This window comes from Anomaloglossus baeobatrachus, chromosome 1 (assembly GCF_048569485.1).
Source record: "Anomaloglossus baeobatrachus isolate aAnoBae1 chromosome 1, aAnoBae1.hap1, whole genome shotgun sequence".
In the NCBI taxonomy this organism is placed as follows: domain Eukaryota; kingdom Metazoa; phylum Chordata; class Amphibia; order Anura; family Aromobatidae; genus Anomaloglossus; species Anomaloglossus baeobatrachus.
The window spans coordinates 752,592,713-752,618,496 of NC_134353.1; the positions used below are offsets into that span (position 1 = coordinate 752,592,713).

General features: G+C 44.6%; 1 protein-coding gene across 1 annotated transcript in view; it reads right to left on the reverse strand.

Annotated features, from left to right (window-relative positions):
- TMEM116 (transmembrane protein 116) overlaps nt 1-25,784 on the reverse strand; it is a 94,954-nt gene that overhangs the window by 18,401 nt on the left and 50,769 nt on the right. The window contains exons 5-8 of the mRNA XM_075323868.1: nt 21,347-21,439; nt 11,411-11,460; nt 9,620-9,697; nt 1,885-2,014 (exon numbers count right to left, since the gene is read on the reverse strand). Of these exons, the coding sequence (XP_075179983.1) occupies nt 1,885-2,014; nt 9,620-9,697; nt 11,411-11,460; nt 21,347-21,439 (351 nt within the window). The remainder of the gene's footprint in view (nt 1-1,884; nt 2,015-9,619; nt 9,698-11,410; nt 11,461-21,346; nt 21,440-25,784) is intronic.

Here is a 25,784-nt window from a genome sequence, read left to right on the forward strand (position 1 = left end):
ATAATCCTTTGATTTATTTCCTTATTTGATTTAATTTACAACACAAATATAATTTTTTTCCTAAATAACCTTCTTTCCCATAATTTTCTACATTGTTTAATGTCTGCATTCTTTGTCACACAGAAACATGCCAGACTTTACATTACTATAGGGCATCCAAGCGTAAAGAAATGTTGAATTTTCCTTCATTGTTTAATAGACTTTATCAGTCTAGTATTGGGGTCAGCAACAGTTGTCATACGCGTGCGACAAACTGGCAAGGGAATGGTGTTTGCCTGGTAGAAGAGGTAGCGTGCGTGTAACATTGTACAGCCATTGGCACAGCACCAGTGACATGCCGACTGTAGGGGCTGCAACAAAAGCCCCGTTTACCCTTGTGTCTAAAGCTGCACTTTTTTAAAGGTTTCATTTGCAGCCACTTGTTCGGTGGGCAGAGTGTCAGCCTCAGTAACAGTCAGATCATATTGTATTATGGAAAACATTTAATAACTGGGCGGGTATGATACCATGCTGGCAAAGTGCTAAATTCTCGCTAAATTGTTTGGCTGAGGCTGAACTAGGTTGGTAAAGCGTTCAGCATACATGCGTAATAAGATATTGTGCCTGGCACCATGGCTGGCACTTAAAGAGGATCAACCCCCAGGATTTTCCTATATAAACTAAAGCCAGTGCTATACCTATGCTGATTCTATACATACTTTTAGCTGTGAGATCAGATATATACTTTCTGAAATATAGGCAATTTAGTTTGTGAAATGCACTGTTATTTGATGAGCAGTGCAACAGTATATCTAATAGATTGGTCGGGTTTTGCTAGGTAATCCCGCCCCGATCTGCCTGCCTGTCCTTCCTCCCCCTGTAATAACAGAGACAGGGGGAAGATGGCCAGGCAGGCAGACAGGGGCGGGAATAAATGGCAAAACCCAACCCACCTATTAGATACTCCGATGCACCTATCATCAAATAACAGTGCATTTTACAAACTTTACTTGTCTATATTTCAGACAGTATACATCCGATCTCACAACTAAAGGTGTGTTTAGAATCAGCGTGATAGCGCCAGTAAAGCACTGGCTTTAGTTTATATATGAAAATCCTGGTAGTTCTTCCTCTTTAACAGTCACCATTCTACTTACTAAATACCTACACTTAGGGCCGTAATGATATTGGTCATCTCTGGTGATGAACTCCATTAAAAAATGTACGTATAAATCAAAGGCAACGGGGGTCAAAATAAGATATAGGAAACAGTAACTACATAGGTTGCCAACATAATCGGAACTGAGCTGCCGGTAGAAAGTCGGTTCTGTGTGTACCCAACAAATTTTATAAGTTGAATAAATATAGAAATAAGGCGATCTACCGAGCTATTAGTGATATAGATTCAAATGCAGCAACAAATGAGATAAATTAATAATAATAGTAAGTAGTACAGTCACATACAATATCGGATGTAGATTTTAATGGTTAATAAATAGTAATGGGCGAATAATAACTATTCATGTTCGGGTTATTTGTAATGAACCCCAAAGTACTATTCCGGTATTCGTCACGAATAACAAACCTAGTGCAAGTCAATGGGAACCTGAACATTTTTCTTGTCGTGACGATTACTGGAATAGTACTCGGTATTTGGTAAGCATTATCCGAACACGAATAGTTACTATTCACCCATCACTATTAATAAACAATGACATTGATTAAATTAATTTATATAAAATCAATATCCGGTAGACACATTGCACTTCTTTTGCAAGACAGTCTTGATGAAGGGTTTGTTGGAGTAACTTATGCTACTTTTGCGATATTTTTGAACAGTTTTAGGCCAGAATTCTGGCGAACACTGATCAATCGGCCCCTTGGTGTTAAGTTGTAATTACTTACCAAAATGCTTAGGGTTGCAAGGCAGAACGTAGTCATGAAGACAGTTGTGCTATAGGTGTGTAAGATTGCACAGACGTTATTTTTATAAGAGTCGTTTGTAACGTGGGATCCAATGTTCAGCACCAAACAGCTGTGAGAAAGATGGAGAAAAGTCAGCCAAGGACATAGCGTGCGGTGTGACGACCAGCTGCTTTCACTGTTTAGAAGTGGTGACTTCCATCATACAGATGCCTACAGTACATACATCTTCGAGTTGAGGGTCACATAGTTTATGTTATAGTTTGGCCACTGTGATATTTTACTAACAGCAATATATTATAACACATAAACATAGCTGACGCCGGGTCACTGGCAGATATAAGAAGGTGAACAATTTAAAGCTTCCTGAAACTAAATAAGTAAAAAACACAACCTCACACACTTTCAATATGGGATGGCCGTCAATTTTTAAAGCACCACTCCAAAGTTCATTTTTATTTCAGTGCTGGAGTGGTGCTTTAAATGAAAGTCCCCTGGCCCCTGTCTTATAGTCACCTGTGGAAGTGTTCATCTTTTTCCAGTAATTCAAATTGTCCCTCCAGAGAGGAAGGAGACAAACTCTAGCGCCACCTTTTGGAAGTACCAATCCTAAAAGTCAAAAGTGGCTTTTTAAACAACCTTTTCAGAAGTCTTAGGATTTATACCAGATCAGAATCCCAATTTGCAGACACAGTGTTTCGGGGTGATTGCCCCTCGTCAGTGTGTGGGTATCTGATCTGGCTTGTGAGAAGCTATGTGGGGACCACGGTGAAGACTATTCTCCTTATGGAGACCTTAAAAACCAGTCTGGCTGCCAGTAAGGGGAGTTATAGCTGCAATGCCCCTCTGGGAATTATTCAAATTGTCCCTCCAGAGAGGAAGGAGACAAACTCTAGCACCACCTATTAGAAGTGTGACTCCGGTCTTTCTCCAGAGATTTGTGACTTGCCTGAAGCTCCATTCTTCTTGGAGTGCGTCGGAGGTCACAACTCAATGCAACTCAATGTAACTCTGAGAGCCTCGTTTTGACTCTCATAGACTTGCATTGGAAGCTTATGAAGTAACTTCTGACTAATCAAAAGTTAAATGAACAAGATGGCGTCACAGGAGCAGAGCGGCGTCAGTAAAAGGTGAAGCCTCCAAAGGTTGAGTATGAAAACGAGGGCAGGGGACTTTGATTTAAAGTGTCACACCAGTGCTGGAAAAAAAAACCAAAAAAAACCACTGGAGTGGTGCTTTAAGGAAAGGTTTTTTAAATTTTTGGGCATGTCCCCCATTATACGCACTTTGCTAATTTGCTATATGAAGTAGAAAACACATTGTTACATAGGGCAGTTAAGGGATTAGTGATGGTATTTCTGGCAATATCTTTAGTTCTCTAGAATGATTTATGTGTTAATAAATGTGGGTTTAAGCCATTAATGTTTTAATTATATTAAAAGGGGTGATCTACCACAGTAAGGAGTAAAGTGTGATTATAATGGATCAAAAATAGGTCTAAAATATGCTTCACAGTGGTCTGTTTTTCTATTGCAAAACTCAAAATCTTAATTCTCATACTCAGCCATAAAATAAAAGTTAGATAATAACATTCTGCCTGCCTGTGTCACCACTAGGGGGAGCCCACTGAACACAGCTCCTATGGAACTAAATATTTCAGGGAAACTGTCATTCAGTTCATGGTGCCTCTAATTGTGGTCAGTATGAATAAGTTCCAGACTGGACTAGGGAAATGCAGTGTATGTTGTCTGTATGGATTTTTCATTTTGATACAGTGGCACACAAAAGTTGGTACAAATAATGAGAATAATGGAAATAGGGGAAAATATGTGTAACTGGGTTAAGAACCGGCTCAGTGATCGGAAACAAACAGTGGTTATTGATGGAACACTCCCGGACTGGGTTACAGTTAACAGTTCGGTACCACGTGGGTTAGTATTGGGCCATTTTATTTTTAACACGTTTATTAATGACCTTGTAGGGGGCGCACAGAGTAGAATTTCAATATTTGCAAATGATACTAAACTCTGCAAGGTAATCAATACAGACGAGCATAATTTTTAATATTACAGAAGGATTTATATAAGCTGGAGACTTGTGCTGAGAATTGGCAATTGAAGTTTAATGTTGATAAATATAAGGTCATGCACTTGGGCAGAAGAAATAAAATGTATAATTATGCACTTAACTGTAAAACACTGGGTAACATTTTCACTGAAAAAGACAGGTATATGGGTGGACGGCAAACTCAACTTTACTGACCAGTGGCAGGCAACTGCTGCCAAGGCTAAAAAAATAATGGCATGCATTAAAAGAGGTATAGATGCTAATGAGAATAACATAGGTTTACCCCTATACCAGTTACTATTGCGACCACAAATAGAAAACTGTATACAACAAGCAACCAAGATTATTACAGGAATGGGTGGAATGCAATACGAAGACAGGTTATTAAACTTGAGGTTATTCAGTTTGGAAAAACGAAGGCTTAGGGGCGATCTTATTACAATGTACAAATATATGAGGAGACAGTACAAAGACCTTCATAATGATCTTTTCAGGACTGCAATGGGCACAGGGGGGGCATCAACTATATCTAGAGGAAAGGAGTTTTAATCATAATCACAGAGGCAGATTCTTTACTGTAAGAGCAGTGAGACTATGGAACTCTCTGCAACATAATGATGTAATGGTTGATTCATTACTGAAATTTAAGAGCCCTGGATGCCTTTCTTGAAAACTTATAGCCACAAAGAACTAAACGGGACGGTGTTTAACCTAAAAAACTAGACTTTATTAATTCTTATAAAATTATTAACAATCAAATGTGTCAAACAGAGATCTCAAAATCATCACACTGGACGTAGCAACATACCAATATTGTCTCAGTAATCTCCATAATGCCGAGAACACACAGTTAATCCTCCAGTACTCAAAGTCTTTTAGTAAACTTCAATTCACACTTCCCACCATAAACGGTGGGTGCACTGGTATAATTGGGGTTCAAATCAAGCCGATCATTCTGCTATTTACTAGGATTTCTGGTTCACAAAGAAAATTCTACCTGGGCTCAACCAGCTGTTTGGCATTCATCTATCCCAGTGAAGCCTTAATGATTCTATTACAATTCAGCAGACAACCAGCGTGACAGTGTAGTCGCCACCAAAAATTACCTACCCCCAATGACTGAAGCAACCCACGTCAATGAAAAGATACACTGACCTGACTATGATGGTAATTGGCGTGCCCGTCCTCTGTCCCGACGCGCGTTTCCCACTTCTTCAGGGGACGTGTGTACATGTTTTTGAAAAAGGCGCCTTTTTATATAGTGGAAACCGGAACCTCCTTCATGCCTGTGCAGTGACGTATGCCCGGCCCACCCCCACAATGACGCGGCACCCGGGACTCCTTCCCATGTGTACAATGACGTATGCCCGCCCCGCCCCCACAATGACGCGGCACCCGGATCACCTTCCCATGTGTATACTGACGTATGCCCAATCAGTCCCCATTACTGACGCAGATACATCCATCCCTCCGGGTGTGTCACGGCCCTCTCCACGCCCCGGTGGTTGAAACGCACGTGGCGTGTCAGTAGCCTAGGTACTGCTACCATGGCAACCAGACACAACAGCAGGCGCCGCAAGGTTACCGCAGACGTGGAGTGAGCACCCGGAGGCTGAAGAAGTGGGAAACGCGCGTCGGGACAGAGGACGGGCACACCAATTACCATCATAGTCAGGTCAGTGTATTTTTTCATTGCCGTGGGTTACTTCAGTCATTGGTGGGAGGTATTTGTTGGTGGCGACTACACTGTCACGCTGGTTGTCTGCTGAATTGTAATAGAATCATTAAGGCTTCACTGGGATATATGAATGCCAAACAGCTGGTTGAGCCCAGGTAGAATTTTCTTTGTGAACCAGAAATCCTAGTAAATAGCAGAATGATCGGCTTGATTTGAACCCCAATTATACCAGTGCACCCACCGTTTATGGTGGGAAGTGTAAATTGAAGTTTACTAAAAGACTTTGAGTACTGGAGGATTAACTGTGTGTTCTCGGCATTATGGAGATTACTGAGACAATATTGGTATGTTGCTACGTCCAGTGTGATGATTTTGAGATCTCTGTTTGACACATTTGATTGTTAATAATTTTATAAGAATTAATAAAGTCTAGTTTTTTAGGTTAAACACCGTCCCGTTTAGTTCTTTGTGGCTATAAATTATTGGTGGTGTAAAACCTAAGTATGAAGTTGATAGATTTTGGACAAGTGACGTATATCTTTCTTGAAAACTGTAACATTACTGGTTATGTGCACTAGATTCTGTGATGGGACGTTTATCCAGGGAACTAGTCTGATAGCTGTATGTGGAGTTGGTAAGGACCTTTCCCTGTAATATGGAGCTTACTGTCTGCCCCATGGGGTTTTTGCCTTCCTTTGGATCAACATGTTAGGCTATAGGGTTGGACTTGATGGACTTAAGTCTACCTTCAACCCTAAAACAATGAAACTATGAATACCACAATATACACCACACAGACTATACAGTGAAGCCACCTATGTACTGTCCATGGTTTTCCCAGCCTCAGAGACATGTACTCTTGATTTTCATTGGTGACACCTATAAAAATCGGATAATGCATTGTCGTATACTTGCAGACATACAATCCGCAAAAAAACTAACGTGAACAGCTCTAAAGATTATAATAGTCATATGCTTTATGTATGGAAAACATGGATAGAACAAGTAAAATATAGACATCTGAAGGCCTAACAAAGCTAAGATCCGCCGGGAAAGATGCAGGATGAAGAACTGAGCCTGCATCAAAGAAGGGCACCCCACATATGCTGTAATATTCCATCATATGTTGGGAAAGTGGTTAAAGGGGCTGTTCACTTTTGATTTATTTAGGGGTATGTAATTTTGTGAAACTAATACAGTATATAAGTATTGAAAGATCTCCTCCTGCACTTCACCTACCTCACAGCTCTCCTGTTCACAAAATGACTGCCAACAGAGAAGTATGTGACCAGACAAGTCGGTCAGCATCTTCCAATAGAAAAACAATGTAGTGTTTTCTTTTTTTGAGGAGGCTGATGGATAGCTCTGGCTTCATGTCTCTCCATAACCTTCAAACATTCCTCAATCTGCTATGAAAGCATACCTGTCATTTCAGGTAACTCTTCACAATAGACTGCCCTGTGTGTGTACACAAGAAAAAACAACAATTCTGCTTTCTATATATAACATGTATATATCAATTTTCAACAGATTTATAGGCTCAATTTGTGCATTTGTAATTGACTGTTTACTGGTGAGGAGCTGCAAGGATCACTTTTACACACAGCTTGCAAAGATGGATTCCTGCTCTTCATTGCTTAGGCTAGGTTCACATTTCCGTTGTTTTGCATCAGTTACATGCGTTGCTTGACGCATGTGACTGATGCCTTGTACAACGGATGACAAAAAACAGAAATCATTGTCGGACTCCGTTGTGTGTGGGGGCGGAGCACGAGGGGGCGGAGCCGAGCGGGGACGTGGCGCTGAGGACGTCAGTGCCGCGGGGACTGCAGGGCTGGGGACAAGTGAGTGTGTGAGTGCGTGTACACATGCGGAGTGCGGGAGGGGGTGGAGCCGAGTGGGGACGTGTCGGCCTCCTTGCACACGTATCCAGGGTAAATATCGGGTAACTAAAAGCAAAGCACTTTTTGCTTGGTTACCTGATATTTATCTTGGATACCAGCGTACACCGCTTAGCGCTGGCTCCCTGCACACGTAACCAGTGTAAATATCGGGTAACTAACCAAAGCGCATTGCTTGGTTACCTGATATGTATCCTGGTTACGTGTGCAGGGAGCCAGAGAGAGCATGCGCAGCAAAATCCTCCAGATAGCGCTGCTCAAAATACGTTACAGGCTGCGTTGCTCCCGCCCGGCGGTCAGTTAAAAAACGACTGACCGCGATGCAGCGGATGCAATGCAGCATCATCAGTCGCAATCCGTCACTAATAGAAGTCTATGGGAAAAAACTGGATCCCTGTAAATATTTTGCAGGATACCGTAATTCCTCAAGGCGACGGATTGTGACTAATGCAAAACAACGGAACTGTGAACCTAGGCTTAGTTAGCACATAGACAGAAGGAGTAGCAGCTTGAAGGAAATTACACAGCACTACTAAGCAGTGTAGATGTGAATCCAGCTTAGTTATCTCTGAACTAGTGGGTGGATACTAGCTGCTATGAAGTCTCTCATGCACAGTACACACAGAGAGAAAGAGTCCGACTCTTCCTGTATGTAGCACATAGAAGCTGAAAATGAAAGACTATACTGCATGACTAAGCCATGTACTTGTGAATCCAGTTCTGGGAGAAGATAAATGACCTGCTAGAAAGCTGCTACTTGATCTATGCGCATTTTCCAGCCTGTGTCAAACTCTGCTCCTAACGCTTTCTCGCCTCTTTCCATAAATCTATGCCCCATTTTCCCTGACGAAGCTGCCATTAGGGTGGCGACATACATTGGTGGGGGGGGGGGGGGGTTCAGGTCCTTCCTTATCATGGTCATTGCACCTTGCACCTAGGACTTAAGCTGGTGTCACACACAGCGACAACGACAACGACGTCGCTGCTACGTCACCATTTTCTGTGACGTTGCAGCGACGTCCCGTCGCTGTCACTGTGTGTGACATCCAGCAACGACCTGGCCCCTGCTGTGAGGTCGCCGGTCGTTGCTGAATGTCCAGCTTCATTTTTTGGTCGTCACATCGGGTAACAAAGGGAAGACCTTTCCCTGGTTACCCGATATTTACCTTCGTTACCAGCCTCCGCCCTTGCTGCCAGTGCCGGCTCCTGCTCTGTGCACATGTGGCTGCAGTACGCATCGGGTAATTATCCCGATGTATACTGTAGCAAGGAGAGCAAGGAGCCAGCGCTAAGCAGTGCGCGCGGCTCCCTGCTCTCTGCACTGTGACATGTAGCTGCAGCACACATCGGGTTAATTAACCCAATGTGTACTGTACCTAGGAGAGCAAGGAGCCAGCGCTAAGCGCGGCTCCCTGCTCTCTGCACATGCAGCACAGCGACGTTATGATCGCTGCTGCGTCGCTGTGTTTGACAGCTAAGCAGCGATCATAACAGTGACTTACAAGGTCGCTGTTACGTCACCGAAAATGGTGACGTAACAGCGACGTCGTTGTCGCTGTCGCTTAGTGTGAACCCAGCTTTAGTTCTTATGGATACCACTTTGTTTGACCTTAATGGGTATGGCATTCATGGTTTTTCAATTTGTATCAGTATGATTTTTCATGCTTATTTCTCAGTGCTTGTGTTCCACCTCACTATGCTAAACCATTTCCCTGTGGGGTCTGTAACACATGTTCCATGGTGCAATACATCTGAAATAAGGGGGATTTTTCTGGGGATTTATCATGCTTTATTATATACAAGCCCCATTTTGTGTGTATGTTTCACTTTTTGGAGTGTTTTAAATGTTTTTAATAGAATTTGGTGTTTTTTGTAAATAAAGATTTTTTGCAATTTCTGAATTAATATGTTTAATGATCCCATTTGTCACACACCATCTTTCTCTGTTTTTTTTTGGATCATATGTTAAAAGTGTGCGCCTTTGGCTTGATCCCGTTCACTTCAGACGTGGTGCCCTCGCATACCCCTTCTTGCATTATTTAATATAAACCAATAATAACCATGGCATTACCTGTGGCTTCTGTTCCCATAGCATTCCTTCATGTTCCCATAATAAAATACAGGAACAATGAATAAAACCGGAACTACACTAAAAAAAAAGGAATGAACCGATTAGATATATAGCGTATACATTTGTACAGAATAGTTAATAATTAACGTAATAAAATAATTTATTCGAAATATAATTTTGTGTTATCAGTTACTTCACATAAACGCATCACACAGTGTACACTCGATAAAGCCCCAGCAATAAACTAATATTCTGATGTAAACTTAGCCGTAAGCATTCAGTTTTCCTGCAGCGCCCCTACACGGAAAATTATACATTACACATTGTCCATTCAAATCAAAAGGTTGTTTTTGTGGTATGGGACAGGACAGGTCCTCCAGAGATGAGAAACTATTTGTAATTGCTCTAAAAGTTGAGGATCCTGAGCAGAGGACCCCTCTCTATTAGCTCACAATGTGTCAAAGGGAATTGCCTAAATTGGAAAAAACCCTTTTAATTAGTAAGCAAGACATGTACTTTTAAAGGATACACCTTGGTGAAATGTGGGTTAACACTTCTGCGCCCAAAGTGGGGGTTATACAGAAATCATAGTAAGGTCGCTTTCATACTTGCGTTGAATGGCATCCGTTGCATTGCGTTGTGTGACGGATGCAACGGACGCGTTGTATATAGTGGCACAACGGATGCAACGGATCATACAAAATAACGCAATCTATTGTAGTTTTTTTATTTTTACTTTACACATCTGGGCATGCGCAGTTGTGTAAAGACGAATGCGTTAACGGAATCCGTCAAATGACGGATTCTAACGGAATCCGCCACCATAGGCGTCCATTATTAAGACAACGGACGCCGACGGAATCCTGCAGGTTGGGTTTTTTTGACACTCCGCCAAGCGTAGAAAAACACTACATGCAGCGGTCCATCCGCCAGGCAGATGCAACGCAGCGTCGGCTGACAGATGCAACGCAGGGCCATCCGTAGCTAATAGAAGTCTTTGAGGAATAAAACGGTTTCCTGCAGCGGTTACCGTAATTCCTCAAGGCGGCGGATAGTAACGGATGCCATTCAACACAAGTGTGAAAGCGCCCTAAAACGTTAAAACTTTTGGCCTACATTCTGATTTAAAGAACACTGGACTTTGTCATCTGGTTACTAATGAACACATAAGCAACATGGCTGGACACTCTTGGTCATGTAAACAGACCAACAAGAATGTACTGACAAAAGAGGTATTAAGCAAAGAAGACCAAAACGTCACTCTAAAAACAAATAAGTTATTAAATTTTGCTAAAACCTTTCTCAAGCAAACCAACATTTTAAATCCATTATTTTCTATGCACAAACCACCATATTTCATGGTAGTTAGGGACATCACTGCAACGGTTGCCCTATTTACCCTCTGCCACTCCTGGTACCCTGTGTGCACAATTCACACAAGCACCCTTTTTTCATGTTATTTTGGTTTGCTTGAGAAAGGTTTTAGGAAAATTTAATAAAGTACGGTATTTGTTTTTAGAGGGAAGTTTTTTGGTCTTCTACATTCTTGACCATCCAGTATCTTGGATCATTTATTTGGGCTACGGCAGGGGTTTTCGTGCACATTTCTGGGTATGCTCCTGTATAAACAGCTGGATATTAACTGGATGGTTGTAGAACATATCTTGGAGTGTCACATTTTTTTCATGATAACATTATGAGAAATTATTATTATTATTATTATAGAAATGCATTGGTAATTAGAGATAATGATATTTTAATAATGATAACCCATAGTATAATTGGCTTTACCTGCAGAGAACTGTTGTGATTCTTCTAATGCAACATTCCGTATCTGAAATCTAAAAAGAAGAAGATATAAATAATTCCTTGCTGTGTAATAACAATGGCTGACAGGACGCACCCCATGATCTTAAACATGACCTTCACATTGCTATCTAAATAAGGGAAGGAAAACAGGAGAAGCCTATTGTTTGTTTTAAGTAATACTTGGTTAGATTTTTTATGAACAGGAGCAGGAGCTATTCTAAAACACAACCTGACCCAAGGCTAGTGTCCATTAGTCAACACTAAGTAAATACCTAAAGGCATATGTCACTTCAAAAGGCTGGCAGAGCATTCACCTTTTGTTAACATCAAAAATACACAATTTAGATGTCATAATATATTTATGGCTGCAATGAGGAATGCCTTCACTTTACTGTTGTTCCATTTAAGTATAGACCTTATCCCTTTTTTTTCACCATCACACACATGTACTGTGCTAGATGGATCTTCTTCTTATATACACAAGCATATGTACAAAATGATGGTCAGATGGGTCCATCTTCTGTGCTGTGTAAAGGTGGGATGACTGAGAAAAACAGCCGGAATCAAAATAAATCTAATGGCTGTTTAATAGAGATGATCGAATATCACAAATATTCTGCAATATTCGGCTTCGCGAACATCTGACGAATAGGTAGCCGCTATGCGAATATTCGATGCGCAATGTAAGCCTATGGGAAGCCCGAATAGTTGCTATTCGGCAACTATTCGGGTTTCTCATAGACTTACCTTGCGCATCGAATATTCACAAATCATCGAATAGTGGCGACCTGTTCGGCGAATATGGGCATTGCCGAATATTTGCGGTATTCGATCATCCCTACTGTTTAACCATCATTGAAAATGATATATAATATGACATAGCTAGGAGGCTGATCACTTGTTTCTCTTTTCTATATAATGTTTTTAAAGGCAACCTGTCACCAGATTTTCCTTGTATAATCCTTTAACATCTTTTAGCCCTCTGTAGCAATATCGTGGTAAACCCTTTATACAAGGGGTTGCTGATAAGTCTTTGGCTTTGTGATCTTTTTTTGTTTCTATGTTATATCACATGAAAGCCTTATGTGTCTAATATGTTTTCAAAATGTTGTGTTTGTTACTTATGGTAACAGCGCTCTACGTACGCGGGAAAACAACATAGCGGAGTCTAATGGGATATTCACAGCAGCTGAGAGCAGAGGAGTGATAAAATTCTTGTTTCTGCAAGGAAAGTCTGCAAAGGAAATTTATGGTGATATATGTCGCAGACATTGGGGGATCAATGCCCTTCATATTCCACAGTTAAGAACTGGGTTGCCAAATTTAAAATGGGCCACTTCAGTACAAATGATGAAGCATGTCCTGGACAACCGAGAGTGGTTGTTGTTCTGGAGATCGTCGATGCTGTGCACAACCTCATACTGGAGAATCAACAAATTTCAGCTAAAGCAATAGCAGACATCATGGGGATTTCCCATGAACGTGTTTGTGTCATTATCCATGAACATTTGGACATGAGGAATCTGTCTGCAAAGTGGGTCGCCAAATGTTTGACAACTCATTAGAGAAGCATGCGAGTGGGGGCGTGGCCTGAGCAGCATGTGAGGAAGACCTGTGCAGAGAGAGCTCCTGCAAAAAACTCCTGTATAATCCTGTCCAGCTGGGGTTAAAGTTTGTTTTACTGCTTTCCTGGAGTGGTGACCTCTCCTAGACTGAGGAGGGGGCTTCAAAGACCTGAGTGATATGACCAGAACTCGGGCTGATAAGAAGCGCAGGACACAGGCCACACTCATGGACGCTGGAGCTTCATGTGGGGGCAGGGCGTCTGATGCAATAGCTCGCCTCAGCAAGTTTGCACAAGATCAGCCTGAGATACCTGAAGCTGTTAAGCAGTCTGACCTCAGCGTGGAGGAGCTGCAGATCCCAGGACAAGAATTGTTGGAGGAGGAAGAGCAGCAGGGAGCTGTGAGTATGTTGGCTGCTGCCAGTAATGTGGAGCAGGGGGACAACCTTAGAGCTGCAGATGAAAACACAGATCCTGGTAGAGCAGAGCCCACCCTCAGTGATGTGCTTGCAGCAGTAAACACCTGCAACAATATGCTAGCCACTTTGAACATACAGATGGGAGGAATTAAAATGGACATTTCATCTATCAGGCACGAGCTGCAGGGGGTCAGTGTACGGGTGGGGGCCCTGGAAGACCGGGTCAGTGCCACAGAGGATAAGCTTCCCCCTCTGACTCGGGACCTTGGCAGAGCAATCCACAATATCTCATTGCTTAGGGCTAAGGTGGACGATCTAGAAAACAGATCCCGCAGAAGCAATCTCCGTCTGGTTGGGGTCCCAGAAAAGGCAGAAGGCAATAATGCAGTAGCTTTTTTTGAAATGTGGCTCCCCAAGACTTTGGGCATGGATCTGTTTTCTCCTTTCTTCACTATTGAGCGGGCACATAGGGTCCCCACTAGACCCCCACCATCAGGGGCACCCCCTCGTCCTATCCTCCTCAAGCTACTGCACTTCAGGGACACTGCGCTCCGCAGAGCCCGGGAGATTAAGGATCTGGCTATTGACGGCCATAAGGTCTCACTGTACCCGGATTTTTCCACTGAAATCCAGCAGAGGAGAGCGCAATTTATTGATGTCAAAAAACGCCTGAGGCAGCTGCAGATCTCTTACTCAATGTTATACCCTACCAGGCTGCGAGTGGTGGCGGATGGTGGGACAAAGTTTTTTGACACTCCAAAGGATGCAGCCGCATGGCTCGATACCAATGAAAAAGGACTGCGCAGAAATCACCGCTGAGGATTATTGCGGATTCCTTGCTGTTGGACTTGCTGAGGTGAACTTGCTATGTTTCCCAGCTGGAACACTTATGGACGGTTCGCAGGAGCCACCCAGATAGGTTACTATGCAGTTGATGACTGTTCAGGAATTTAAACCGTTATGTGCTCTTTGGGTTATGTTTAGCCCCACTTCCCTCTGTTTGAGAGGAATGTCCTGGTTTACTGTGTATGTTTTTATGTTGTTTGACCTTTTCGTTTTATGCACCTGTTTGGTCTATGCTCATCTATGGGAACTGCTGCAGATGGGTCCGGAGGTCCCCGCTTGCTGCCCCCTGCTGTTGCATATGTGCACTCACCCTTATGGCGAAGGAGGTTAATATAGTGGCCTGGAATGTGCGAGGATTGGGTGAAGCCACTAAAAGATGTGCAGTTTTTCTGTTTCTACAGCAGCTTAAGCCAGACATAATATTCTTATCAGAAACGCACTTGGTGAAGGAGCGGCTCCACTTGCTGCACAAAAAATAGATAGCCCATGAGTACCACTCTGTATATACCACACATTCCAGGGGATGAGTGTCCTGGTACACAGGACAGTGCCGTTTGAGTGTCTTAAATCTTCTGTGGATCAGGAGGGTAGATTTGTATGTTTTTACTGTGTCCTTCATAATGTGCGTTGTGTTCTAGTTGCAATTTATATTCCGCCGCCATACACAGGGGAACCATTGAAACGTATTCTCAATTTTGTTGCTTCCCTCCCTGAGGTCCCCACCCTATTAGTAGGAGACTATAATAATTACTTGCACCCGTATTGGGATAAGTTACACACAGGGAATATCTCAGTGGGGGCGGCAGCTACATCCCTTGCCAGACTGATGGAGGAGGTGGGATATGTAGATATTTGGCGTATTAGAAACCCGCAGGTCCGGCAGTACTCATGCTATTCTAGTTCTCATCATTCACTGTCCCGGATTGACCTGGCCATTGGAAATGCTCAGCTGCTGCCTTGTGTAGCTTCAGTCACGTACCTGGCCAGGGGGGTGTCTGACCACTCCCCACTACAGGTCCGTCTAAGGCTTGGGGACCCAGACCGGCTGGCGGGGATACCGTGGCGGCTCAACCCTTTTTGGATACAACTGATAGGGGGCACTCTGACTGACACTATACGGGAATATTTTGTGACAAATGACGGTACTGCATCTAAACATATAGTGTGGGACACAATGAAGGCGTATGTTCGTGGGACATATATTAGGGAAATTTGCACCCGAAAGGCGAAAACAAGGGAGCGCACTAAGTATCTGACGGACACTTTAGGTGATGCAGAACGACTTCTTATATCTAACCATACAGATGATGCCAAGCGGGACTTAGAGAGGGCACAGAGAGCTCTGAGAGACCATATGACTTCCTTGGCCACTAACAAACGCTTTTTCCTTAAGCAGCGGTACTTTACGGAGGGGGAGAGTGTGGGACATCTCTTGGCTACAATTGCTAGGGCGCAGGACTGATGCCCAAACTTCTGTATCTTCTCCACAATGCCCCAATATGGATCCACTGGAAATTTTTCCGTAAAATCAGCACTTTGTTTCGGGAACTCTTGAGGAAAAAGCAGCAGGCTAGAATCCGCCTTGAGACCCTGCAGAGAGGGAAGGAGGATGGGGATCTGGCAGTCCCCAACCCGTGGGTTTATTATGTTGCGGCACAGATGCAGCACTTCAGGGGGTGGGGAAAGGATGAGGCATATGACGCTGGGGGCAAATTGGTGAGGGGCCTTGCAGAATGGGGATACCCAGTGGCTTTTTTGGACGCAGGACACTCACCCAGAGGAGGAACATTATATCCAACATTATCATTGATGTACAAGGTGTGGGATAGAGGGAAGCAGTTGCTGGGAATATCAGGAATGACTGAGTACTGGCCCTTATGGCATAATCGGGGACTGGCGGAGCTGCAGAGACTCCCGGGTTGGAGAATGTGGGTGAGCAGGGGGGTGCATCAGGTGTCTCAGATTCTTCAGAATAATATACTTAAAAGATTTGACCAGCTTCAAGCTGAGTTTGGGATACCGCACAGTTCCTTTTACCAATACCTGCAGCTCCGTCATGCCTATGAGACAGACACGTCGTATGGACATTAGGATAGAGCGGAATCACACTCTTACTGATTTGGTGACATCTGATCGCTCCTATGGTATTATTTCTAGGTTGTATACAGTGATGTTATCTAGACACCTCGACAAATTCCCTTTGCAGGCTAGAGAAAAGTGGGAGAGGGACCTAGGCCCTATGACAGAGGAACAGTGGGGTGAGGTCCTGTCTCAGACTCCAAGCCTTGCTGTATCTGAAGGCCAACGACTGTCACAGCTATTCCTGTTACATAGAGTATATAGGACACCTAGTCTATTGCATAAGATGGGAGTTAGGATGGATGATCTGTGTCCTAGGTGCGGACAGGATGGTGCTAATCTGATGCATATGATGTGGTCCTGTGGGAACATTGAAGATTACTGGAGGGCAGTACTAGAATTGGTTAGACAAGTTTTCAATATCCGTCTACAGCCAAGACCTATTATATGTATCCTGGGTCTACTGGAAGGGGGGGTGGACTTGAGTTCGCCGGTAATGGTCGGTATTACACGTCTCTTGTACCAGGCTAGGAAACTGTTGGCCTACCACTGGTTGGACCCAGCACCTCCGGTCGTCGGGGATTTTAGGGAAAGAGTAAACGCTATACTTCGACTGGAGAGAGGAGTATACCTTAAAAGAAATGCATTGAAAAAGTTCTATAAGATCTGGGGGGCATGGTTGGATACCCCAGGCCTTCCCTCCTCGGCGTTACTGCAGGACAGTGCGAGCGACCTGGTCCTTCTCCTTCTGACCGGTTAACAAATTTCCTCAAATAGGGTGATATGCGTACTGCTGGAATGTGTGTGTATGTATATGTGTGTGCATGTATATGTGTGTGCATGTATATGTGTGTGCATGTATATGTGCGTGCGTGCGTGCGTGTATGTATATGTGTATATATATATAATGTCATAATGATGCTGGGTAAGCTATACTATGGAGAATATATTGGGAAATAATATGCACTTTGAGACCCATATTGAAATGAGACGTGGACTGCGGGTGCATTGTTTATTCTGTTATTTGTGTGGTTTTTCTTATTGACTAAAGGTTTTTTCCCTTTCTGTGATATTTCTATGGAGGGAATTATTTTATGTGTTGTATAATTTTGCTGTTAAATAAAAATGAACCTGATTTAAAAAAAAAAAAGAGAAGCATGCGAGTGAAAACTTCCCGGTTCATTTGTCAGCGTTTCCGAACTAATAAGAACTTCCTGTATCGACTGGTCACTATGGATGAGACCTGGATTTATTTGTATGACCCCGAAAACAAGGAGCAGTCAAAAGAGTGGAGGCACAGTGGTTCTCCTCGTTCAAATAAGTTCAGGGTGAAAAAATCAGCCACTAAGGTGATGGCGTCTGTGTTCTGGGATAAGGAGGGCATGCTGCTAGTGGATTACTTTCAAAAGCATTCCACCATCAATGCAAGGTATTACATTGAACTTTAGGATCAATTGAAGGCAGCTCTGAAGGCCAAAAGGCGCAGCAAGCTGTCCAAAGGAATCTTGTTCCTGCAATACAACGCCTCTGCTCACACTGCACTAGCGACCATGGCAAAACTGGCAGAGCTGGGCTTCCAGCTGGTTGATCACCTACCTTATTCACCAGATCTAGCTCCCTCCGACTATCATCTGTTTCCAAACCTGAAGAAACACCTCAAGGGTACCAAATTTCACACCATTTCTGATGTAATGTTTGCTACGGATGCTTGATTTGAGGCACAACCGAAATCCTTCTTTTTGCTAGGTTTACAGAACTTGGAATACCGATGTAAGAAGTGTGTTGACATCAGTGGAGAGTATGTGGAATAAATGTAAAGTTTCATCATCCTATCTCGTTTCTTTCTGGGTAAAGCCAAAGACTTATCAGCAGCTCCTCGTATAATTCTTGTTACCACGCATATCTCATGAAAAGTCATTCACAATTGTCCCATGCTTCATAGTAATGGGTAACAAGAGGTCTGACAAGTATCTTTGGACTCTGCTTGTAACCCCCCTCTCTCAAGGAGATTTTTGCAGGCATCACCAACTGTCTGAATCGGGATCTGTGGAAACTTCAGATTCTGCCTGCTAATTTCTCTGAATATTTCTTTTGCAAGTTCTTTTCTAGCCCATAGAAAAGGTCAGGATTGACACGAAAAGAGGCAGAAATTTAGATTAGGACCCAGTTGAGAGTTATACCTTGGCGTGGTAACTGGGCTCAAGTAAATTTAGCCAATTTTATTTGCAAAATAACTTATTTTTTTCTCAAAACATTTTTCATGTTGTCTGGGCAGCAATGCATATTCTCATTTCAATATTGACTATTTACATCCTTCAGTTATTTTTCCCTCTACTTTACTTGAGTGCAACTGTTATTTTGGATATTTTCTCTGATGCCTGTGATCAGCGCAGGGAAAAGTTGGTGTCGACCCACAGACTTACGCAAATCAAAAAAGTCTGTGGAGCCTCTGTTAGGAGTCTCGACACAGAAACTAGCCAGATATCCCTCCGGGAAGGATCTAGCCAAGGAGTGGCTCTTTTTAGGAGACCATCATAACCACCATATTCAGTGGCCCTTTTAGTCAATATCCAACTCTTTGACAAGTTTAAAGATATGACAAGAAAATACCAAGGCCAGGTATCCATCCACAGACAGCTGTTTCGGGGTATTGCCCCTCATCAGTGAGGAGTAGGATTCTGGCCAGGTGGGAGCAATGCCTAGTAGACCAACCAGACAAAACAATCACTGATCTTGGGGAGACCAGCTAGAGAAAACACTGCCGGCAGCCAACGATGGGGCTTATCACAGTGAAATCCTAGGTGCATTGCCCCCTGGGAAATATGCAAATCAAAAAAGTTAGTGGAGCCTCTGTTAGGAGTCTTGACACAGAAACTAGCCAGATATCCCTCCGGGAAGGACCTAGCCAAGGACTTTTTTGATTTGCATATTTCACAACGTACAAGACTGTAATAACACAGTCGGCGTCTGATTCATGCTGCCTGAGGATTGGGGAGAATTAATCTAATATCAGGTTCACTTTAAACCCATATATTTGAGAAAAAAATTGCTTGAGTTTTTATGTCAGGGAGATTTCTTTCTGTTTTTATTCTACAGGGTGAGCCATAAGTATGGATACACCCTGATAAAATGGAAGTGGTTGCTGATAACACCATACCGTTTGTGGCATATTAGTACATGGGAGGGGACCAAACATTTGAGGCCAGGTGACGCCCATGAAGGCCATCTGCAAAGCCGCCATTTAGAATTCAACTTTACTTTTTTCAATGGGAAGGGGTCATGTGACACATCAAACACAGAGAATTGCACAAGAAAAACAATAGTGTACTCATTTTAACGTAGCTTTATTAATTATCGATTTATTGACACGTTTGTGACATGGAGCAATGACAGTAACCCACTAAAGGATGTGCTCAAAGTGCTGCCCATTGTGTTGAATTGTCAGCGCGATTCTCTTCTTCCACTCTTGATACACAGAGAGTAATACCGTAGATCCAGGATCCAGGATGTGGGGCGCCTGAAACACGATTGTTTTTCTTGTGCAATTCTCTCTGTGTCTGATGTGTCACATGACCCCTTCCCATTGAAAAGGGTAAAGTTGAATTCAAAATGGCGGCTTTGCAGATGGCTACCATGGGCGTCACTCGGCCTCAAATGTTTGCCCCTCCATTGTACTAATATATCACAAACGGTAAGTTGATATCAGCAACCACTTCCATTTTATCAGAGTGTATCCATACTTATGACCTACCCTGTATAAAAATGAATATGATGTATGATTGCTAATATTTAGGATTTCAAAACACTATTGCTTGTCGCACTGATAATCTTTTAAGTGATGCTTTATTAAGGCCACGTCTCACTAAGCGACATCGCTAGCAACATCACGCTGCTGAGTCACGTTTTTTGTGACGCAATAGCGATCTTGCTAGCGATGTCGCTGTGTGTGACATCCAGCAACGACCTGGCCCCTGCTGTGAGGTCGCCGGACGTTGCTGAATGTCCTGGACCATTGTTTGGTCGTTCCTCTCCTGCTGTGAAGCACACATCGCTGTGCTTGACAGTGAGAGAGCAACGATCTGAATGTGCAGGGAGAAGGGAGCCGGCTTCTGCGGACGCTGGTAACCAAGGTACACATAAGGTAACCAAGCAAAGCGCTTTGCTTAGTTACCCGATATTTACCTTGGTTACCAGCGTTCGCAGCTTCTAGAAGCCGGCTCCCTGCACACGTAGCCAAGGTACACATTGGGTAACTATAAGCAAAGCGCTTTGCTTAGTAACCCGATGTGTACTATGGTTACCAAGCACAGCGTCATTACACGGGTCGCTGGGGGCTGATCTCTGATCGCTGTGGAGATCTGCCTGATTGACAGCTCACCAGCGACCATGTAGCGACGCTCCAGCGATCCCTGCCAGGTCAGATCGCTGGTGGAATTGCTGGAGCGTCGGTAAGTGTGACGGTACCTTTACTTATATCTATTAGTACCAAAAGCTAATACTTATGGCAGACCTGGGTGGCTTTCTTATGCAATTGGCTGTCACCTCTTTCAACCCCTTTATACTAGGAAAGCACATCTTGAAGGACTAAAGCCCCCGTCACATTTAACAACTTACCAGCAATCCCGAAAACGATGCGACCTGATAAGGATCGCTGGTAAGTCGCTGGGAGGTCGCTGGTGAGATGTCACAAAGTCAGATCTTACCAACGACGCAGTAACGATCAGCGACCTGTATAACAATCTTGGCAGGCGTTGGGACTGTGTTAGGAGGTTGTTGGTAGGCGTCAAACACAGTGATGCGTCCTGCCCATAACTGATGGGCAGAAACAAATGCATCTTTCTGTCAAGTTCCTTAGATGCTTGAGTCACTACTGAATACAACATCTAAGGGGATCAAACTGGCAGAATTTTTAACATTATTAACAACAGTGATTGGCTGCAGCAGTCATATGTCCACACGCCTTGTCATTGCTGTATTTATTTTACATGTATTGATTTCATAATGACTGACCTGATTTAAGTCATGACTTATTCTTCTTCTGAAATGTCTGAAGGTCTGCCACACAAAGTTGACTGTGTACAAAATTGTTGAAAGATAGAACATCTGCAGGGAAGAACAAGAAACTTTATTATATATAAAACTCTGCTTAAGACGATAAATATAAATTATGACTTTCTAGACATAGTAGGATTACAACTAGCCATAATTTACCTACTAATGGAAGACAACTATGATTTGTAAGTTTGAGTTTTTTGTTCACAATGATATGTTCACACATTGCAGATTTGTTGTAGAAGTTTCTGATATTGTTTCATTTATCTTACCAAGCCCCAGAAGCAGCAACAACCCCATAAAGATACATTAATCCAAAGAACAGGCCTCATCAATTGGTGGTGCGCTCAAAACCACACCTCTGTAAGGCGAGAAAAACCTATATGGTTGGTATGTGTGACAGTATTTTAATATATTAAAGGGAATCTGTCAGCAGGGTTTTGCTACTTCATCTGAGAGCAGCATGTTGTAGGGAAATAGATTCTGAATCTAACCATGTTCAACTTAGATTACTGGGTGTGTTCTGACATTCTGACCTTGAGTGTAGCAGGACTAGGAGCTGTCCCGCCCACACCAGCTTTCAATAGAGATTGTGCATTGACTCAGATCATAGCAAAAGGTCATGCTGGACTGCCCTGCAGGAGGCGGTCACATCAATGTTAATGACAGAGCAATAAAACTTTTAGTTTAGTTAAAGGGGTTATCCGGCTTATTTTGAGTTTTTTTCATTATTACCCTATTGGGCTACATTGGGGCAGGTAAGTAGATAGTGACCACTTACCTGCCCTGCTGTAAGCCCCACTCCCCCGGCTCAGAGTGGTCATGTGACCGCTCCTGCCGCGATTTTGCTGCTTCCGGTCATTTTATGTCAACATGGACAGGACCATGTTGACATGCAAATCTGGAAACAGCATGTCGCCGCCCTGCTGGGCTGTACAGTGCGTGGAGTCCCCGCCCCCTTCCCTGCACCCTCCCACACATTCCCCCGCACCCCGTACTCTCCCCGCAACCTCCCCCTGCACTTCTGTGGGAGCCGTGACCTGGGGGCGGGGCCTGGCGGCGGCTGCAGTGCCGTGGTGTCAGCGCCAGCACCGGACCCCCTGCTCAGGATCGCACATTCAAATATACTGGCATCACAGATCACAGATGCCGGTACATTTGAAAGCGCTGATGAGAAGGAGCGTTGCGCTTCTCATCACTGTCCCACTGTCTGTGCTCTCTTCAGCACAGCGGTGACGTCACTACTGTGCTGATATGGCCAGAGCACAGACAGCGCACGAACGTGCAGGAGCGGCGGGGACCGAGGACGGGTGAGTATGTACTCCCTACATGTGTTCCCTATGGGGGTAGGGGGGTCGGTGCAGAGCGCCGTGTGTGTATGCAGTGCAGAGCCTGATGTGTGTATGCGGTGCAGAGCCCGATGTGTGTATGCGGTGCAGAGCCTGATGTGTGTATGCGGTGAAAAGCCTGATGTGTGTGTGCAGTGCAGAGCCTGATGTGAGTATGCGGTGCAAAGCCTGATGTGTGTATGCAGTGCAGAGCCTGATGTGTGCATGCGGTGTAGAGCCTGATGTGTGTATGCGGTGCAGAGCCTGATGTGTGTATGCGGTGCAGAGCCCAATGTGTGTATGCGGTGCAGAGCTCGATGTGTGTATGCGGTGCAGAGCCTGATGTGTGTATGCGGTGCAGAGCCTGATGTGTGTATGCGGTGCAAAGCCCTATGTGTAGGCGGTGCAGAGCCTGATGTGGGTGTGCAGTGCAGAGCCTGATGTGTGTATGCAGTGCAGAGCCTGATGTGTGTATGCGGTAAAGAGCCTGATGTGTGTATGCGGTGCACAGCCCGATGTGTGTATGCGGTGCAGAGCCTGATGTGTGTATGCGGTGCAGAGCCTGATGTGTGTATGCGGTGCAGAGCCTGATGTGTGTGTGCGGTGCAGAGCCTGATGTGTGTATGCGGTGCAGAGCCTGATGTGTGTACGCGGTGCACAGCGCTATGTGTATGCGGTGCAGAGCCTGATGTGTGTATGCGGTGCAGAGCCTGATGTGTGTATGCGGTGCAGAGCCTGATGTGTGTATGCGGTGCAGAGCCTGATGTGTGTATGCGGTGCAGAGCCTGATGTGTGTATGCGGTGCAGAGCCTGATGTGTGTATACGGTGCAGAGCCTGATGTGTGTATGCGGTGCAGAGCCTGATGTGTGTATGCCGTGCACAGCCTGATGTGTGTATGCGGTGCAGAGCCTGATGTGTGTATGCGGTGCACAGCCCTATGTGCATGCGGTGCAGAGCCCGATGTGTGTATGCGGTGCAGAGCCCGATGTGTGTATGCGGTGCAGAGCCCGATGTGTGTATGCGGTGCAGAGCCTGATGTGTGTATGCGGTGCAGAGCCCGATGTGTGTATGCGGTGCAGAGCCCGATGTGTGTATGCGGTGCAGAGCCCGATGTGGTGTGGGGTGCAGAGCCCGATGTGGTGTGGGGTGCAGAGCCCGATGTGGTGTGGGGTGCAGAGCCCAATGTGGGGCTGTTATTTGCAATGCTGTAGTGATAACAGGTCAGGTGCTGGGGCAGAATATACTGACAGGGACTGTGTGTGCAGGGGGCGGGCTGGACACTGGGGAGGGGCTGGACACTGAGGCCGCGCGGTGCCAGCTGTGACTGGGAGGTTCAGCACAGGAAGTGGTGAGTTTGCTTGTGCTGAATGTAAACAAGGAGCTGCAGAGAATAAAGGGATAATTCATGAGGAACAAAAGTTAGAAAACAAAAAATAACAATGTAGGGGTGTTTTATATGACAATACAGCACAGATTAGCTTAAACTCAAAAATTTTTGTTATGTCGGACAACCCCTTTAAATAATAGCTCACACACAGATCAGAGTAGCACAGTTGTTTTTTTCTTTTTTAACCCTTGCAGCATGCTGTCCTCAGCTTACACTGCCAAATCCTGGTAACAGATTCCCTTTAAGGCCGGGGCCACACGGGGACTAATGCGATCCTCCCATGACACTCAGCTCACGCTGGCAGCACAGCGGGAGCCGAGTGTCATGCGAGTGTCACTGCGACTGAGGTTTGATCATGCGATCGGACCTCAGCTGTGGGGAATGGGCCGCCACGGAGGAGGAGAGGGAGGGATTTATCTCTCTCTCTCCTCTGTAGCCGGCTATTGTCATTCTCGTCCTGCACTCGCGGTACACTGGTGTACCACGAGTGCAGTACGATCTTTCTCTCTCCCCATAGACTTGAATGGGTGCAAGAGAAAGAGTCTCGCATTACAATCGCAGCATGCTGCAATTGTTTTGTCGGTCCGATTGGGGTCGAGAAAGTAATCGATTATGGGTGCTGACACAGGCTAATATTGGTCCGAGTGGAATGCAATGTTTTATCGCATTCCACTCGGTCCGATTTTCATGCCGTGTGTCTTAGGCCTTAAGGGTGCTTTACACGCTGCGACATCGCTACCGATATATTGTCAGGGTCCCGTCGTTAGTGACGCATATCCGGCGCCGGTAGCGACATCGCAGCTCCTTTCCTTAATATCGTTGCTGCTGCAGGTACGATGTTGTTTGTCGTTCCTGCGGTAGCACACATCGCTATGTGTGACACTGCAGGAATGACAAACATATCCTACCTGCGTCCACCGGCAATGAGGAAGGAAGGAGGTGGGCGGGATGTTACGTCCCAATCATCTCCTCCCCTTCGCTTCTATTGGACGGCTGCCGTGTGACGTCACTGTGACGCTGCACGAACCTCCCCCCTTAGAAAGGAGGCGGTTTGCCGGTCAGAGCGATGTCGCAGGGAAGGTAAGTCCGTGTGACGCTGCCGTAGCGATAATGTTTGCTACGGCAGCGATCACCACATATCGCACCAACGACGAGGGTGGGTGCTATCACTCGCGACATCGCTAGCAATCACTAGCGATGTCGCAGCGTGCAAAGCACCCTATAGAATGAAGCTCCATATGCACAGTGAAGTAATTAAAAAAAAAATTGTACTCGCCTCCCAGACATACCCTGCTCCTTCATTTTCATAAGTGTCCTCCGCTAGACTGATACCAACATCAGGTGGGGGCATCACGTGATGCTTGCCAGGAGTCGGTGTTCATGGTCGTCCGTGACGGACACAGTTGCGGGAGCGGAGGAGTGGCACCCATCTGGGAGATGACTACAGGTTTTATTTTGTAGTGAACTATTGTCCTATGGAGCCTTATTTTTTAAGTGTAGTGTAAAAACCTCTTTAATACAATACCCAGAAAGTTTCTCTCTCTCCTTCCCTTCCCACCCCCCTCTATATTTGTTGCGGGTCCAATACATTTTCATTTGAAGTCTATTCTTTAATAAATTTGCCATGACTGAACTAGGAATGGGTGTTCCTGTAATGCTCACTTTTTTAATATTTCAATA